General features: G+C 40.6%; 1 protein-coding gene across 1 annotated transcript in view; it reads left to right on the plus strand.

Annotated features, from left to right (window-relative positions):
• LOC126452440 (methyl farnesoate epoxidase-like) overlaps nt 1–20,479 on the plus strand; it is a 217,144-nt gene that overhangs the window by 157,594 nt on the left and 39,071 nt on the right. Inside the window, exon 6 of the mRNA XM_050091070.1 lies at nt 1,322–1,502. Within this exon, the coding sequence (XP_049947027.1) occupies nt 1,322–1,502 (181 nt within the window). The remainder of the gene's footprint in view (nt 1–1,321; nt 1,503–20,479) is intronic.

Below are 20,479 nucleotides of genomic sequence, written 5' to 3' on the forward strand. Positions count from 1 at the left end.
ACCAGGTCGAAGTTCGAGCTCAGATGTGCTGTCATCCAGACGAATGACAGCTCGAAACATGCAGCGGGCCACGGACGCAGACCTTTGAAAGCAGTACTAAGATATGGGGACATTCATCTGGGATTCCATGGGAGCTGCGGTAATAATCGAAGGCGCCATGATACCTGTGAACTAAGTGAACATTATTAGCGACCACCGTAACCCCATATCCTTGATATCTTGCTAAACAGCAATGAGATATTCCAACACGATAACTGTCCGGGTCACAAAGCCATAATGGTGCTGCTGTGGTTTCAAGAGCATGATAGTGAATTCACGTTGATGTTTTGGTCATCAGATTCAACTTATCTGAATCCGATGAAACCCAAATGGGACGCTATCGGGCGTCAGCTCCACGCCCTAGAACCAACCGCACGTAAATTACGGCAAGTGTGTGACCTGTGAGTATCATCTGCTGCTGCACACTTCTGCAAACCTGTCAAGTATGGAAACCTGTCAAGTGCTTCTATAACCCATGGCACGCAGAATCAGTGCTGAATTTCGTTCCAGAAGTGAAGCAACCATCTTTAAAGTAGGTGGACATAACGTGTTGGTTCATCAGTGTATCTCAGCAAATACACTGGGGATGAGAAACCTACAGAAATTTTCATTGATAACGACAGATATACTGTAAAGAACACTCGACTTTTTAGTAAATGTAGGCCTACGTTATTCCATAAAATAATATTGTTTTATTGATTCTCATAATTTTATTCTTTAAGATAATTAATTTTGCTACAACTACCTAGTTCTCACACTATTTAATTAAGTATCAGAGATGAAGGGAAATTTTACATAGTAGTAACATTGTTATTTATTTAGTATGTTATCAATAAAATCTGAAGCCTGTAAGCTTTTCCCCCTCCCTCCCCCGTGAACTTAATATCCCCTACCCTCCAGCCCCTCCCTGGAGGAAATCGGCTGTATTCATCAATGGTCTCGAGAGCTTCGTTGATAACGTACCAAAATAGATCAGAGCATTTTGCAATGCATTGGGTGAAGCAGTACGGTACTGAGTGTTACCCAGAAGTAGATTTTGATTTGGCAGATTTTCAAAGATGATGTTCACTTTCGACCTGCCTCCCTTTGTTTTTGTGACTGCTCTGATTTTATTTCGCGGTAAAGTTATTCGGTTTATTTTCATAAGTGTTGTTGCTTCGAGCCCTGCTTCCCTTGAATCGAGCCCACACACATTAATGAGTATACAAAAAGCGAAAAACCTATTTGCGTATCTTAGATAATCTTTTCGCTGTCCGTTTGATATACTTTCTATGTTTTTCAGAGAGCCAGCTCCTCATGCTGTGTTACGACATGTTTACCGCTGGTGCAGAAACGACAAGCAACTCTCTTCGATTTGCTTTCCTTATGATGTTACGGCATCCTGACGTCCAGGAACGAGTGCACAAAGAGATAAAAGAAGCAGTTGGTACTGACAGACTCCCAACTCTCGAAGACAAAGACAGGTACTTAGATCAACTTTATACTGATGAACTTATGGGAGAAAATTGTTAAAACTTGACAGCTAGATGATGTTTGTAATTTAGTGATACATCTAACCAACTAATCTTAATATTCACAAACAGTTTACGAAACACTAATATTAACACACATTCCAAGACAAAAGAAAGGAACAATGACCCACGAAGGAATTGCCCAAATGGGACATGAATCAGTAGATGTGATGTACATATATGAATCAACAAATGACAACAATTTCAGAAAAAATGGATCATAAATTGAGCAAGCCAATACCCCGTTGGTCCACCCCTACCCCTTATGTCCTGCTGATGAATATTATGACAAATTATGTCCAATTGGCGAGTAGGATCGCCAAACACACGAGATGGTTAGAGGGCCCTGCCAAAAAACCTCCAACCGTTCTCAGTTGGAGAGATATCTGGAGACCTTGCTGGCCACTGTAGAGTTTGGCATGCACGAAGAGAAGCAGTAGAAAATCTCGCCGTGTGCGGGCAGGCATTATTTTGCTGAAATATAAGCCAGGATGGCTTTCCATGAAGGGCAGCAAAATGGGTGTTGTGGGGCGGCGGAATGAGTTTGGAAAAAGTAAACTAAAATCTGATTGATGGATAAACGCTTGCGTATTGAATCAGTTTCTAGCTTTTAGAATGTTGTTATTGCTGTCTTTTCCCATTCTCAACACTGGCTCTCTATTTACTCCGTGACCCCCAGAAAGTGATTTAATAAAACTTGGAGCCAGTAAATAGATATCCTAGTGCCCACTTTACCTGAGAATGTTCTTATAGCTGCAGCTTATAGCTCTGAGGAATTAGGAGATTGTCCGGGATTTCTAATCAAAAACGGTTTTCCAAAATAGTTGAGTATATTCTGAAATTCACTGATAAAAACCACAAGTATCCCTACAACCTAACTAACAGAGCAGTTCAGAGTCTTATGCGCTGATGCAACTATAAATGTCCGAATTAAATGTTAAAAAGAATGCTCGCCATAATTTGATGAGAGTATTTCATCAAACGCCACGCTAAATTTTTGGTAGAATGTCCGTCCCTCGACGGCACGTGAAAAATACGACAATACGCAAACTGAAGCTAGATAAAGAAAATCATTCCAGAATTAACACTTCACATATAATGTTTTCATAGTTCCGCGTATCTCTAGTAACTTAATACGGCACCCGAGGCTGTTTGTAGCAGATACACTGATGCGACGCGACTACCGACACAGATGGCGTGTCATTCAGCGTCTGGAGAGAACTGGGGCCTTGCTTCCTCGCGCAGTGTTCTTATATATAAAGCCGCGGTGCGGACGGCTGAGGGAACGCCTGATTAAATCCGCTCTCCCGACTAGCCGCTGGGCTAGTAACGCACCACTTCAAGTTACATAATAATTTATAGCTTCTTTGGCTGATGGCCGAAGAAGCTCTTAATTTAAACGTGCATTCAGCACGCAGGTAAGTATTGATAATAAAATTTTGACGTGGCTAAGTTAAATACTTTGGGCGAGAGAATTAATTAAATTACCCTGCACGCAGCAGATGAGCTCTGAACTGTCCCTTTTGAGATCCGCTATCGCTATAATTTTATAGGTATTAAAAAGAAACTTTACACATCTTCATAATCATAGCGGACCTCCAACCTATTTAAATCTAAACATCCTAGCCTTATTTATTAACCTACTTAATCTATCTTGCTTCCTTCAGTTTTGAGACGAAAACCAGAAAATCATGAATTTCCACTAAAGTCTTAATTTGTGAAATCCAAAGTACTGTTTTTATTAAATCATTATGAAAGATGAATCTAAATATAAATTTTGAAGTCTCTAGCTCTCTTCTGTTGCGCCAATGATTTTTCCAGAAAAACGTCCAAATCTCGGAAATGGCTGAAGTTATCGAACTGATATTTAACACACATTAATTTAGTATTATTTTTGACATGCTAGAAAAGTTTTAGTTCATTTGCTCGATTTTTAAGGTATTGCGCAACATTTATGACGTCAGAGCTAGTTACAGCAGACTGGCTGGCACACAATGGAAACTGATGTGAATTTACTACAGCGTGAGTAGGCTGCTTCCCTACATCACCCTCTACTTAATTTTTTTTGTTTATGAATGTTAATGAATGAAAAAAAAATTAATTACAAAAAGGGAAGCAAGAGTACAGTTTAACTCCCTATGAAAATCAAAATTGAAATATAAACCTGTAGAAACATTAAAGAAAACTGATTACCTACATTAATTATTTAAATTGTAGGCATATTCACTGCCTTTTAAACAATGTCATTACTCAAAATTTTAAGCAAAGTCAATGAAATATTTTGGCATACATATTGCCTTAGACAAACAAACACATACAAATTGAAAAATTATAAAAATCTTAGATCCATTAAATACATTTTTACATACACAAATTCAAAGAAAATAACATGATACATAAACAGATGAATATCTCTTAGCAGTCTTTTCTAAACCTGAAAGAAAAGTTCACAAATAATTTTTACACACGTGGTTGTAGCCGCTTTGGCTGGCGTCCTACACTTCCATTCACAAGGGTAGAGGAGGGGAAGTTGCTATGGTGTGCGTCCTTCACGTTCTCTCTAAATTACATGGGGGAAAGGGGAGGGGTCACTGTGAGTTGTGTCCAAGTCACTCCACGCTTTCACGCAGCTACCAGGCTGCCATTATCTGGTTTGTCCTGTAGAACAAACAAAAAGAGTGCCTCAGACTCTGTCCACTTAATATCTAAGGGTGGGTCACAAAGAAATGGGGATATATACATTTTATCCTTTAATATGTTGCTGGAACAAAGTTAACAGAAATTTTTTTTTTTCAATTCTACTCTCGTGGTTACTTAATTGTCATAAAATCGGTAAACAAATGGTTCAAAACGCCATTAGTCACTTTAGAGAAAATTTATGCTCCTAAGGCATATAATCATAAATCATATTTAATCTGAATTTCTTATTTCTGGGCCGGAACGCTGAACCAATGCTCGGTACATTCCTGACAAATCTGCATCTTATTTACTTAACTGACTCATCTTTGATTACTTTATTCTTAGAGATAGTATGAGTATGATTAGTGGTTGTTTTCTCAGCTTCCATGTACATGTGAGTAACTTTTGGTAATAGTACAGCTGTGAGTGTTCAAAACACACTACGTTTAGTTGACTATAAAATCCACTTATTGGTCCTCTGCTGTTGTCAGTTCCACATCTGCAATTAGGTACTTACTTACTTTGAAGTGTATTTATGCTGAGCTAAAATAATGTTTCACTTCTGTCAGTATGTTATTTATTTCTTTTGCTAGTGTATGTACTTATTTAACACTCACTCTATTAATATTTAAAGCATAGGAAAGCACATTTATCTCATATTCATAGTGTATTGCAGCTGATTAGTTTGCTCACGTGGCAATCCATTTCCACTCGATCGGACGCTGAAACCTCAGGTAGTCTCTCTCAGACCTACCACTAAACTGCATCAAATAATTATGGACGAGCGTAATGCTAAATTCCTTAAACCTATAGGACACCATGAGCTGCTCTGTCTCATTTAACATAAGGGTACCTATGGTCGCATTCACGCCTCCAACTCATAACCTCAATACGTGTAGGTGTATCCTGTCACACACTACACTAAAATAATGGCCAGCTCCAACCTTATAAATACTTCAGGGACGTGTCCTTCACGTCTCAACCACAAACACTGCTCAATTCTATTACACTGCCTTTCCTTGCTACACCAGGTGAGTTTAATCTTACAACTTATCTGCATATTTTTCCTAACACTAAGCAATCTCTTTTACTATTTCTTAGTTAGCTCTAATGCATACACTAGGTTTCACTCCCACTTCAGATCCTGCTTGTACATGAATTCTTATATCTTTTTAAATTACTGTTGGTGGACCATTTTCAATAAAACAACACTTTGTACTTACTATATTACCAGGGTACTATACATACTTGTTACTCAAATACATTTATATCTTAATTACGTCATACTTCTCTATTGTTTGTCACTATTAGGTTTGCCACATTAGGTATTTTTCTTCACTAATCGGTAGATAGAATGGTTAAATAACTTATGGCTTGATAGTCATACCGGAAAATTTAATGTATGAAAGAAGAGGTCGAAATTTTTGTAGATAGGAAAGATGAAGAATGAGTGAGACCTGAAATGGGAAAGAAGATCTCACACAGCTGGGACTGCACAGCTGCCACACTGTGTAGAGGTTAAAGAACAACCTCCTTCCTACAGCATTCATTGGTTAAATGCTGTAAAGATAACCATACCGGAAAATTTAATGTATGAAAGAAGACGTCGAAATTTTTGGGGATAGGAAAGATGAAGATTGAGTGAGACCTGAAATGGGAAAGAAGATCTCACACAGCTGGGACTGCACAGCTGCCACACTGTGTAGAGGTTAAAGAACAACCTCCTCCCTACAGCATTCATTCACTACCTATGAATTTCTTTAGGTCAATCACGTTCCTGAGACCTAATAGCTTCTTACTTTTTGGGTACTCCAGCCTATATGCATTGGCATGTGGCTTTCCTATTATCCTGAAAGGTCCTTGGTATACGAACATGAATTTCTTGGTTTCTGCATTTACTTTCTTTGATTTTTCTTTGGTTCTGACAAGCACTAATTGACCTATTTCAAAGCTAGTAGGTACAGCTTTTGCGTCATGACGCTTCTTCCTATCCAACGCTCTTTTTCTCATATTAGCCCTGGCCTTTAGTTTCTTCTCGTCTGTGGATATTTGCGTTAGAATAGGGAATTCTACCATATCTGCAATCACATTATGCGGTTCTTGACCAAACATCAATTCGCAAGGTGCAAAACCAGTTGCATCGTGTCTTAAGTTGTTAATTACATTCTCGAAATACTTAATGTGCTCTGCCCAACTTGAGTGTTTCCGAGCACAATAAGTTCTGCAAAGCCTATTCAATTCCCTCATAATACGTTCACTCATATTTCCTTGAGGGAAATACGCAGATATTTTCAAATGTTTCACGCCGGCCTTATCTAGACATTCCTTAAATCTATCGGAAGTAAATTGAGGTCCATTGTCTGACAACAAATTCTTCGGAACGCCAACGTTCACGAAGAAATCTTTTTCCAACTTTTCAACCAATGTTTTTGCATTTGCTCTTTTAATTGGGTATAGTTTAACATACTTACTGAATCCATCCACCACAACAAAAACATGGGTGCAACCACCTCTCGAAACAGGAAGAGGGCCAAACAAATCACAAGCCAGTAATTCTAGGGTTTCAGTTGGCTCTACTGAATGCATATCTCCTTGTATTTTGGTGTTGGCAGCACGGACTTTCTGGCACACTACACACGATGCTAGACGCTTGGCCACACGGCGGTACATGTTGTCAAACACAACCTTCTCTTGTAATTTGGCAATGCACTTCTTTGCACCGTAGTGCCCATACCTCAGGTGTGCATAGTCGATTAGTAAGTCTACATGTTGTGAGGGAAAGCACAGCTTCCACTCAGAAACACCTACCTTCTTCCTTCTAAACAGAATACCTTTATGCAGACAATAGTATTGTGAAACCTTAGGATAGTTCGCATTTCCTAAATAGCTCTTCACTAATCTCAGTTGGTCATCTGCATTCTGCTCACGTCTCAAGTTCTTAATCACTCTCTTTAATGCACTTTCCTCCTTTACTTCGTGCAATGCAAACATTCGTACTTCACTTAGGTCTGTTGCTGTAATTCCCGCGTCATCACAGAGCTCCGCACTTCTAGATAACCCATCAGCTACCAGATTGTCTTTCCCTTGAATATATCTAACCTCAAGGTCAAACTGCTGGAGATACAATGACCATCTTACCAAACGATAATTCCTCAACTTACAGGTTTTTAAAAAGGTCAAAGCCTTATGGTCACTGTAAACTATTATCTTGTGACCTAATAGATACTGCTCAAACTTCTGTACCCCAAATACAATTGCCAACGCTTCTAGTTCTGAGATGCCATAATTTCTCTCTGCTGCCTGTAAAGATCGACTTGCGAAAGCTATAGTCTTGTGCACTTCTCGTTCGTTCTCTATTTCTACTTGGAATATCTCCACAGCTATACCATAGCCACTAGCATCAACAGACATACAGAATGGTTTTTCAAAGTCAGGATGATGCAAAATTGGACTATTAATTAAAGATTGTTTAAGTACCTCAAACGCCTGTTGACATTCTGCTGTCCAAACCCAAGGGGTATTCTTTTTCAGCAGGAGGTGAAGACAGGGAGCATTAAAAGCCTGATCACTAACAAAACGTCTATAGAAGCCGAAAAGACCGAACATTGATCTCAATTGCTTCTTGTTTCTGGGAGCCTCAAATTTTTCAATGACTGCTAGCTTGCCTGGGTCAGGCAGAATACCTTTTCCACTTATCCTATATCCCAAGAAACCTATTTCCTCTTTAACGCACTCAGTCTTTTCAATCTTTAGTTTCTCAATAGCCTCTAACATTTCCTCTAATAAATCTATGTATTCTTCCCAGGTAGGAGTTGCTATTAACAGATCATCTACGTAAACTGTTATTTTATTGCTTAAAGCTGGTCCTAAAACATGGCACATCACACGTACGAAGGCACAAACAGAGATATTAAGTCCGAAAGGTACCACACGGTATTGGTAACAAACTCCTTCGTATAAGAAAGCTGTGTACTTCCTTGAAATTTCCGCCAGTGGCAAATTCCAATACCCACACGTGATGTCCATAGACGTTAAGAATTTTACTCCCCGGAATTTTTGCAGTAACTCGTCCATGTTCTGCGGTCTATCACTTTCCCTAACCACAATTTCATTCAACCAACGAGCGTCCAAGACCAATCTGACACTCCCGTCTCTTTTTGGTACAACAACAAGAGGATTATTGTACTCACTGACCGCTTTCTCAATCACACCCCACTCTAGCATTCTCTGTATTTCCTTTCGAACTGCCTCCTTCCTAGCTACATGTATTTGGTATGGCTTCCTGAAAAACACTTGGCCGGGTTTCACTTGTAATTGACATTCATAACCCTTGACTATGCCAGGTCGATCCGAAAATACTTTATGATGCCTTTTTAGAACCTGTCTCAGTTCTTCCTTCTGATTGGCGGAAATTTTATCGATTTCCTGCAACTTAGCTTCTATCTTGTCTAAAATAATTGCTTCTTCTTCTTCTTCTGTGTTCAGCTTATTGTTATTAAGATTAACACCTTCGTCCCAATACCTCCTATTTTTCAGAACTCGTATAGGCAGCTCCCAAGTTTCATGATCAGTTACTACATGTTTATCACTAAAAGGTACTATAATTACTCCGGTTATTGGCAAGACCATTTTTAACTGGCTTCTTTCAAAGTCAACAACACTCTGATATTTTGACAAGAAATCTATGCCAATTAAAACCTCCATACTGAGATTATTTACAATTAAACATGGATGATCAATTAAATTACCACTTATGTTAAAAGGTAGCAAAGCTTCTTGCTTTACTGTTTTTGACACCTTGCCAGTAGCACCAATTATTCTTAGTCCTGATACCCTCATTACTGTAAGTTTGTCCTTACCAGGTAACGCATCAAAGAAGGACTGAGATATTGCACTCACCTCACTTCCACTGTCTAAGAGACAACGTACATTGATACCCAACATATTCACTATTATTATAGGGTGGCTTATTCTAGGTTGTACAGGTGGTTCCTCAGATTCATCTAGTAGTTCCTTTTGGATTTGTCTCCAACTAAAGTGATCAACATCTGTCTTCATTACATTTAGGTCACAGTGTGTAGGGGTTTCCTGAATTACATTTTCAGCTGCCTTTTCCAGTCGGTCTATTAATTTTAAATCGAAACACCGCACGACTTCATTACATTTAGTTTGCTGAACATGACCCAAATTACTGTAGTCTGAGCGATTCTGCGCCTCCAGACCGGGCATAACATTAGTTACAGCTAAACCACTTTCACCATTATCGTCGGTTTCCTTCTCAAGTGACAACTGGTCACAGCTACTGGGTTCATCGACCCCAAACAGCCTACCCTCTACATTCCCACTTATCTCCTGTCCTAAATCTATTAGTACATTATCAACATCCTGCACAGGCACTTTAGATAAGAGCACATCATCCTCATCGTAAATATAAGCATGAATTTCTTCTGCTTCTTCACTTGTCAATTCAGTATTTTGTAGCTCATCTCTACTGTTACACTGCTGCGCCTTCTCTTTCTCTTCCCACTTAGAAAGCGTCTCTAGCACGGTATCTATCAAATACTGTGAGTGATCTAATATTTCTGTTGTATCCTTAGGTGCTACCGACATTTCATCCATCTGTTCAGTTTGAGTATTCTGATCTGTCTTACCAATTCCCTTAACTACTGGCTTAGGAAAAGTAACCGCCTGGTGAGCGCCAGTGTCCTCATAGACGGGAACTAGTTTTCCTGCCTAGGTCTACTACTGTTTCCTTTATTTTCATTATAGTTAGCTGGCATAGCCTTACTTTCCGTACTGTTGTTTACATGCATATTTCTGTTTGGAACAAAATTATTATCCCTTGGACGCCATTGTTGGTTCTGATAATTATTTCCCCAATTCCTATCTCTCTTAGGATGACGAACACCTACTGTTCTGATGTTTACATTGCCATTTTGCTCGTTCCTAAAACTACTATTATTATTATTGGCATTACGGTTATTACGTGCTTGCTCCTCATTGGCAGCAACACGTTCTACACGTTCCAAATATTCAATGAAACGATCCAGATTGTCTCTAGGGGCTGATATAATTCTAGTTTGCCAGTACCATGGCAGTTTGGCTTCCAGACCTAGTATAATCATTTCTGGTTTTAGCTTTTCCGCCAAATGTGACAAACGTGAAATCCATGACCTAGCAAACTCTTTAATAGATTCCTTGCCTGCATTGAAGCGTTTTCCACTCCAAAATTCTCTCAACACTTCATTTTGCTTATTGCTAGACCAATATTCATTAATAAAAGCTGTTTTAAATTCCGCTAATGTTTTACATTTCAACATAACATCAGCTGACCAACGCATGGCGTCACCTGCTAAATGGCTTCTAATAAATGAGATTTTCTCCCGCTCAGACCAAGTTGGTGGAATCACATCTTCAAAATCGTTCCAGAAATCTAGCGGGTGGATATTTTTATCTGGATCGAACCGCAAGAACTGCCGACACCCGATAAAAGCGGCGTTTGCAGCTACAACTTGTTGTACATTACCATTACCAGAAGTTAATGAAGCTACTTTACTCTCAATGTTAGCTATGTTAGTACTTATATTTTCTACTTTCATTTCAACATTATCTACTCTTTGCACAATATGAGTAGTGTCAGTTTTGATTGCTTCTACTTCTGCTTGACATATGTTTACTTTTATATTAACATCTTTAAATCTATCTGAGCACAGTTCAGACTCCGCCTCGATCTTTTCTGTTAACTTGTGCTCCAGCTTCGCATCTTCCATTTGGAAGTCTTTGCGAACCTCAGCGACTTCGGATTTTATTGTCTTATACATTTCAGAAAATTGTTGAGCAACCTTTTTCTTAATATCCTCATGATTGCAATCAATTTTAGAATTCAAACTGTCTAGATCCTCTTTCAATTTATTGCAACCAGCCTTGAAAGTATCGTCCATTACCTCCAATTGTTTATTAAAATTTGTTTGGCTGGCCACAATCTCAGACTTTAATTCCGCATTACTGCTTTTGACCTGTTCACTTATTTCAGACTTTAACTCAGCATTCATTCTAGCATTACTGCTCTTGACCTCACTTATTTCAGACTTTAATTCAGCATTATTGGATTCTAATTTATTGTCCATTGCCTCAAACCGCATATTAAAATTTGTTTGACTGGCAGCTATTGCTTGTAATATAACATTTAGATCAACAGCCCCAGCATCTTTGGGTTGCTCACGAGCTGGCTTTTTATCACACTCAGGTGACGAAAAACTAGCTCCAATACCAGAATCATCAAAACTACATGAAACTTCTGATTGATTAGTCATATCCAATTGCTCCTTCTTAAACTCTACCATCTCTGATGACTGTTTCATTTTTAATTCATCAGAGAAACTATCATCCAATAAATTTACAATTTCTACTTTCCGCTTTACTACAGGGGTCTCTATTATTGAATCATTGCCCCTTCGCACACTACTGTCAGGAGACAATACTTCATATTTCACTTTAACATTACTACTTTCATGCATATTTACACTTGAACCGTTGTCTGGATTTACAGTTCCCTCAACAGACATAGGTTCTGATTTAAGTTTAACCTCAGTTTCTTTTGACGGTTCCATCGCCGACAGTCTTTTAGTGCAGGTTAGTAAAATTTTTAACAGTTTTTCACTTAACTTAGTTCCTTCTGCACGACGTATGGCGTTGCCGGCGCGGCGTACCAGGATTCCTGATGCGACGTGGCACGTTAAACTGCAGACGGCTCTCCGACGGCTGTTGTGTGTTAGCGTGGCCCGCAATTGCAGGCTCTGCGCCGGCTGCTCCAGGGGACGACTGCGGTGCGGCGAGACTGGCTGCTCGCGATGCCGGCAGCACCGCTAGACTCAGTGCCAGCTCCGTCAATCCAGATGCGTTGTTAATCCAATTGCGTCGTCCACATGCACACGTAACACATTCACTGTTTTATACTCAGTTGCGTGTCGCATTTCACTCGCGAATCCGAATAGTTAAAAATCACTTTCACTTAGTCGATTTCCCGGCCGATGCACCATATGTGGGGCGGCGGAATGAGTTTGGAAAAAGTAAACTAAAATCTGATTGATGGATAAACGCTTGCGTATTGAATCAGTTTCTAGCTTTTAGAATGTTGTTATTGCTGTCTTTTGCCGTTCTCAACACTGGCTCTCTATTTACTCCGTGACCCCCAGAAAGTGATTTAATAAAACTTGGAGCCAGTAAATAGATATCCTAGTGCCCACTTTACCTGAGAATGTTCTTATAGCTGCAGCTTATAGCTCTGAGGAATTAGGAGATTGTCCGGGATTTCTAATCAAAAACGGTTTTCCAAAATAGTTGAGTATATTCTGAAATTCACTGATAAAAACCACAAGTATCCCTACAACCTAACTAACAGAGCAGTTCAGAGTCTTATGCGCTGATGCAACTATAAATGTCCGAATTAAATGTTAAAAAGAATGCTCGCCATAATTTGATGAGAGTATTTCATCAAACGCCACGCTAAATTTTTGGTAGAATGTCTGTCCCGCGACGGCACGTGAAAAATGCGACAATACGCAAACTGAAGCTAGATAAAGAAAATCATTCCAGAATTAACACTTCACATATAATGTTTTCATAGTTCCGCGTATCTCTAGTAACTTAATACGGCACCCGAGGCTGTTTGTAGCAGATACACTGATGCGACGCGACTACCGACACAGATGGCGTGTCATTCAGCGTCTGGAGAGAACTGGGGCCTTGCTTCCTCGCGCAGTGTTCTTATATATAAAGCCGCGGTGCGGACGGCTGAGGGAACGCCTGATTAAATCCGCTCTCCCGACTAGCCGCTGGGCTAGTAACGCACCACTTCAAGTTACATAATAATTTATAGCTTCTTTGGCTGATGGCCGAAGAAGCTCTTAATTTAAACGTGCATTCAGCACGCAGGTAAGTATTGATAATAAAATTTTGACGTGGCTAAGTTAAATACTTTGGGCGAGAGAATTAATTAAATTACCCTGCACGCAGCAGATGAGCTCTGAACTGTCCCTTTTGAGATCCGCTATCGCTATAATTTTATAGGTATTAAAAAGAAACTTTACACATCTTCATAATCATAGCGGACCTCCAACCTATTTAAATCTAAACATCCTAGCCTTATTTATTAACCTACTTAATCTATCTTGCTTCCTTCAGTTTTGAGACGAAAACCAGAAAATCATGAATTTCCACTAAAGTCTTAATTTGTGAAATCCAAAGTACTGTTTTTATTAAATCATTATGAAAGATGAATCTAAATATAAGTTTTGAAGTCTCTAGCTCTTTTCTGTTGCGCCAATGATTTTTCCAGAAAAACGTCCAAATCTCGGAAATGGCTGAAGTTATCGAACTGATATTTAACACACATTAATTTAGTATTATTTTTGACATGCTAGAAAAGTTTTAGTTCATTTGCTCGATTTTTAAGGTATTGCGCAACATTTATGACGTCAGAGCTAGTTACAGCAGACTGGCTGGCACACAATGGAAACTGATGTGAATTTACTACAGCGTGAGTAGGCTGCTTCCCTACAGTGTGTAATATAGTCGATGCACCGCCATGCTTTGAAGGGCAGCAGATGACAACCAAAGGGGTCCTCCTATGAGAAGAAATGGCACTCCTCCTTCTCGGACATTGTTGGATGACAGTCAGGTTGGTATCTCATCGCTGTCTGGGTTGTCTCCAGACACTTCTTTGCTGGTCATCGGGGCTCATCTCGAAGCGGGACTCGTCACTGAAGACAATTCTAGTCCAGCCAATGAGACGGTCTGCAGACGTGTTGCCCGCCACATGGCCCTACAACTGGGAGTGTAGTCTGTGGTGCCATTTCATTTCATAGCAGGACTTCTTCAGTTATCATCCATGGCACCATTACTGCACAGTGGTATGTCCAAAATATTCTATATCCCATTTTTTTTCACTTGCTGCTATGTTTTCTTACCCACCCTCTGGTTGCTTATGATGAGTCGTTATATGCCACTTGGCCGCTGTGACTGGGTTCGGGGCCCAGAGTGGCTATTAAGACACTACCCCGTTTCCCGACCCCACTCACACCGTTGCCCGTGTCCCGCCACGTGGAGGCGGGCTCTATGTTCTTCCTGTATGTTAACAATTATTATTTCTTGTGGTGCAGCATTTTAAAACCATTACAAATAATATAGTGGAATAGGGAAGTGAAGTACAAATGAATTTGGTATTTAAGAATAATTAAAAAGAAGATTCATGGCAAATCATCCTGGGCTTACATTTCAGCAAAATAATGCCCGCTCGCAGTTTCTACTGCTTGTCTAGTGCTTGCCAAATCTTACCTTGGCCAGCGCGGTCGCCGGATCCCTCCCGAACTGAGAACGTTTGAAGCATTATTGGCAGGGCCCTCCAACCAGCTCGGAATTTTGAGTATCTAAAGTACCAATTGGATATAATTTGGCACAATAGCCCTTAGGATGACATCCAGCAACTTTATCATTCACTGCCAAGCCGAATAACTGCTTACATGATGGCCAGAGGTGGACCAGTGCGTTACTGACTTGCTCAATTTGCGAATTTTTTTGTCTTGAATAAATCAACCACTTTTTCTGACACTGTAATCATTTGTTGGCCTTACAAGTACGTCACAGCTACCGATCTCCGTCCCATTCGGATAATTCCTACGCAGTGCGTCGTTCTCTTTTTTTTTCGTTAGAATGTTCTGTTTTAACTATACAGATAACTAGCAAGCAACAGCTGTTTACAAAATTAATTTTTTAAAGGCGTCTCGCTGCTGGGTCTTCTATTTCCATGTCCACAATATCTTTGTTGCACAGTTATCTAAGAGATTTATTTCCATGCATAATTTCAATTTTCTGTTGTGTGTTACCAATAGCGTGATCCTCCATTTTTTCATTATAATCTGTTTTTCTTTACCTCTCTTCTTGCATATCTTATTCTGCATAAGATATTACTAGAATTCTTATTTGGGTTGTCCATTCTTTCTTGATCGTTCATCTTAGCCACTTGGGGAGCATAAAAATTGATGCGACGTATTGATATTTGTTTCATATTACCATCTTTATTTGTAATTAAAATATTGTTCGACGAGTAATAAAAGCTAAGCTGTGACTCGTAAAAAGAGTGACTCATACGTAAGAAATACACTACCTTCAAAAAGTCAGCATCCTGAAGAAATGAGGCTTCTCCTGAACTGAATTATGGAACTACACCAAAGCAAAGCCTAATCAGAAGACATTTAGCAACGACAGCGAGCTTAACATGGAAACAGAAAAGTTTCGATATAAGCAGTAGACGTTCCAAATAAAAATTGTAACATAAACGGAAATATCTTAGATAACGATAAAACCTTTACGAGGCTATGCTTAACGTATGTGTAGTTTCTTTACGAGGTAGTTCAAGATTTTGTGGAGAAAGGATTTTACTTGCAAATCCACGAAGGCTGCAATCGTTTAGTGATGGATTTAGCAGCGGTCCATTGATAAAGATAGTTAAGATTGATCATATTTATTAATTATGAGACAATGGCACTAGAGTGCAACATTTAAAAATTAATAATATACACTCCTGGAAATTGAAATAAGAACACCGTGAATTCATTGTCCCAGGAAGGGGAATCTTTATTGACACATTCCTGGGGTCAGATACATCACATGATCACACTGACAGAACCACAGGCACATAGACACAGGCAACAGAGCATGCACAATGTCGGCACTGGTACAGTGTATATCCACCTTTCGCAGCAATGCAGGCTGCTATTCTCCCATGGAGACGATCGTAGAGATGCTGGATGTAGTCCTGTGGAACGGCTTGCCATGCCATTTCCACCTGGCGCTTCAGTTGGACCAGCGTTCGTGCTGGACGTGCAGACCGCGTGAGACGACGCTTCATCCAGTCCCAAACATGCTCAATGGGGGACAGATCCGGAGATCTTGCTGGCCAGGGTAGTTGACTTACACCTTCTAGAGCACGTTGGGTGGCACGGGATACATGCGGACGTGCATTGTCCTGTTGGAACAGCAAGTTCCCTTGCCGGTCTAGGAATGGTAGAACGATGGGTTCGATGACGGTTTGGATGTACCGTGCACTATTCAGTGTCCCCTCGACGATCACCAGTGGTGTATGGCCAGTGTAGGAGATCGCTCCCCACACCATGATGCCGGGTGTTGGCCCTGTGTGCCTCGGTCGTATGCAGTCCTGATTGTGGCGCTCACCTGCACGGCGCCAAACACGCATACGACCATCATTGGCACCAAGGCAGAAGCGACTCTCATCGCTGAAGACGACACGTCTCCATTCGTCCCTCCATTCACGCCTGTCGCGATACCACTGGAGGCGGGCTGCACGATGTTGGGGCGTGAGCGGAAGACGGCCTAACGGTGTGCGGGACCGTAGCCCAGCTTCATGGAGACGGTTGCGAATGGTCCTCGCCGATACCCCAGGAGCAACAGTGTCCCTAATTTGCTGGGAAGTGGTGGTGCGGTCCCCTACGGCACTGCGTAGGATCCTACGGTCTTGGCGTGCATCCGTGCGTCGCTGCGGTCCGGTCCCAGGTCGACGGGCACGTGCACCTTCCGCCGACCACTGGCGACAACATCGATGTACTGTGGAGACCTCACGCCCCACGTGTTGAGCAATTCGGCGGTACGTCCACCCGGCCTCCCGCATGCCCACTATACGCCCTCGCTCAAAGTCCGTCAACTGCACATACGGTTCACGTCCATGCTGTCGCGGCATGCTACCAGTGTTAAAGACTGCGATGGAGCTCCGTATGCCACGGCAAACTGGCTGACACTGACGGCGGCGGTGCACAAATGCTGCGCAGCTAGCGCCAATCGACGGCCAACACCGCGGTTCCTGGTGTGTCCGCTGTGCCGTGCGTGTGATCATTGCTTGTACAGCCCTCTCGCAGTGTCCGGAGCAAGTATGGTGGGTCTGACACACCGGTGTCAATGTGTTCTTTTTTCCATTTCCAGGAGTGTACAAATGGTTCAGGAGTGCCACATTCAGGAATGTGAATGGATTGCATTACAATCACTTTATTTGCATAAAATTTTCTATTTGCAGTCGTAACTAGTTAATTTCAAGTACCCACTACGTAACACAACGACTAAAAAGTATATTTTTCCATACTATAATTAAAGTATCAAAACAATTACATGACCACTATCGTAATGAAAATTTCTCAGGATTATTTTTCCTAGGTTTCAGTTATTGTTAATTTGAGGCAAATAAAACATTGTAGGCAGATTATTACAGCAGTGCTAATGTGCATAGCATTACCAGACGATGATCTATCTGTCAGAAGTGTCAGCTGTATGTGATCATGAACAGGCAGACACTCATATGCAATAGTACAGACGTCATGAGTGATGCACGCCTTGCGCCTGTGACAATATCTGGATATCACCAAGGTTCCACCGGCTATGACCCATTCATGATCCATGCCCTCAGAAGCATAATACCGTGCGATTTCCGTGCTCTAGATCAAGTGCATTACATGAGTCCTAGCAACCGAATGTCTGCCATAAAGCGTCATAAGTATGTGTCGGGTATGTAGCGCGTCCTCTTATATTATTAAGTTTTGCTATTGTTATTGTTAGAAAAATCTTTATTCAGTCGGTCGTCGAAATTTCGAGATAAAAGTTATTACGGATGTCGCGTAATAAATATTTCGCGTGAAGCGCTGCTGTGACACAGGCAAAGATCAACTGTGGAAACTAAGCCACTAAATATTATAAATAATGTTATTAAAGAATACGGCTGACTAAATCAAATAAGAGGGCACGTACATTCACGAATGAGCGGAAAAAAGAAAAAACCGTTAATACTGTGTAGGAAATGAGTCTTAAATATAGTTACGCTTGTACACACTCAAATGTATGCGAAGATACGAACGGGATAGAGGCACGTACATTTTGAGTACAATCATCCCCCCGTGGCCTGGATAAAAAGAATTACAGTTAAATGCATTTATTCGTCTTAGAACGTAAATGCATGGCCTTCGAAATTAAATGAAAAGAAAGACTGCAGGTTCTGAATGTCGCAGCAAATATATTGAAATTGACGGTAGCGGCCACGAAAGGAAAAAGATGAACACATTCACGTACCTCTATTGTTGAGCAGCTTCGCCGTGAAGATCGTCGCCTCCATCTAAATTCTCTGCATAAAATTAAAATAATAGTAATAATTTTCCAGAATTTCAGGAGCTGGGACCCATGGTATCACTAAAGGCGAAATTACTCGGCTTCAAAATCACTTTCATTATTTAACCCAATTTTATCAGTAAGAAATGGCACATCACGTCTTAACACTAGGACAGGATAACAGCGAAAGGTAACTTATTCTAAAACTAATACACGAAGAGCGTAAAGCTTCTTTTGTTCAGCATATGCTTTACTCATTAATCTCTGGTAGCTGAACTAGCGTCTATATATTCATAAAAAAATTATATTATTCCTTTACATTGCCCCCTTGGGCGAATTGTCCGAAGAAATGTCAAATTCCGGGCAATGAGGCCAACCACTTTACACACTGGTAGTTCCTGACTCCTCTACACACGTACTTAAATGACATTGTTCATTTCTTTAATGGAGTTCTCTTCATCACTTAGTTTATATAGTTCTGGTGCTGACACTGGTACTTTGCAAGGAAAACAAAACGTACACGTTAGGGCACACAAAATACTTACATACTAGATACAAAAGTTACTACATCGTCCATTACATTAAATACATGGATATTACATTACATCGTCTTTTAGATCAAATTTATAGTTCAGTTCTTTACGACGATTCACAGTGCCATTGTTCCTATTTACAAAAACATCTTCAATCGCACGTTGACAATAACATTACATTTCACAAGTCTTTTCTATGATTCTGCAGTTACATTTTGCTGAAAACAAGAAAGTTTTACAAGAACGTCGTATATTTTAGTGTATCGATCCAGGCTGTATGGCTGCAAGGGCATTTGGAGTAGTAAGTGGGAGAAATTCTTCCTTATAGTTGCTTATGCTCTCCACTTCCTCCCTCTTTTATACCAGGATCTATTTGATAATGTCCTTTCTGGGTTTCATAGTTGTCTCATCATGGGCAAGATAAACATGGAACAAATGAAATTCACATAGATTAGTACTTGTTCCAGCTTAACACAAACATATACACAAACATGGGTACTGTTAAATGAACATGGCTGTCGTTTTTTATGTTTTGTCTTGTACCGTGGGACGTAAATCATGAGCTGTAGTGGTAAGACTTTATTTAGTAGGTCAGGACACTGAGTCTCTATGCCTCTTTCCAATATGGTGAGTGTCCATTTGAACGCAGATTTTTGCTTCCTATTCAAATTGTCCTCCAGCTTCACGCTGTCAGTCAATAATGTGTCAGTTACAAGCAACCGCACGCACAACAATGAGTTTGGCGACACGCTACGCGCCGTTTGGAGTCCAGATGTCGTGCAGACACCGCCGGATAGCGATGTCGCGCGCGCCGATCAATACATTTCCGTGAAGTGTTTTGTGCAGCGTTCGTAGCGTTTACGAAACTACTGCATCTGCTTCCAGTATTCGTACACTTTGGCTGTGAGAAGGGACCACAGGGCACCTCCTACGGTCACTGCACGAACGTAAGTACTGCACTTTATTATTTAGCTTGCCAACGGCACACTGTGCTATACTTTGTACAAACACCCGTGCCGTAACAGGCTTTCTCGATTTACCAAGTCTTTTTTATTTCGAAGGAGAAAGCTTGTGGTATAATAGTATTCTCCCTGGTTCCTATGAGTGTATTTCACATGTCACTGACACTGAATTACTCACTGTCGTTGGGTAACTATGCACCGTCCCGTTGATTTTCTTTGCCCCCCCCTCCCCCCCAAAAAAAAAAGAAATTGTAGCTCATGAGACCACTGGCTGGTTTTTAGTAGTTTATGCCCATGTTCATTATTTGCTCCTGTATGCTCTTTCAAAACTTTATCGGGATACATATTGCTCAAAATATTTCATTATAGATGTTGTTAGGTGAATGTGTTCACAGAACATACGTGCCTCTAGTACTGCATTTCGCAATCGCGATACTATCTGACATCCCACAGGGCATAAGAGAACACGTTTTCGTGAACAACAGCACTTCCCTAACTTTGGATCATGCTATAGACGAACTTACACATTGAAATGGCACTACAAAAAATGAATGCACAAAACGTGCTTATAGAAATTGTCTCCAAATGAGGC

Source organism: Schistocerca serialis, unplaced genomic scaffold (assembly GCF_023864345.2).
Source record: "Schistocerca serialis cubense isolate TAMUIC-IGC-003099 unplaced genomic scaffold, iqSchSeri2.2 HiC_scaffold_863, whole genome shotgun sequence".
Classification (NCBI taxonomy): Eukaryota; Metazoa; Arthropoda; class Insecta; order Orthoptera; family Acrididae; genus Schistocerca; species Schistocerca serialis.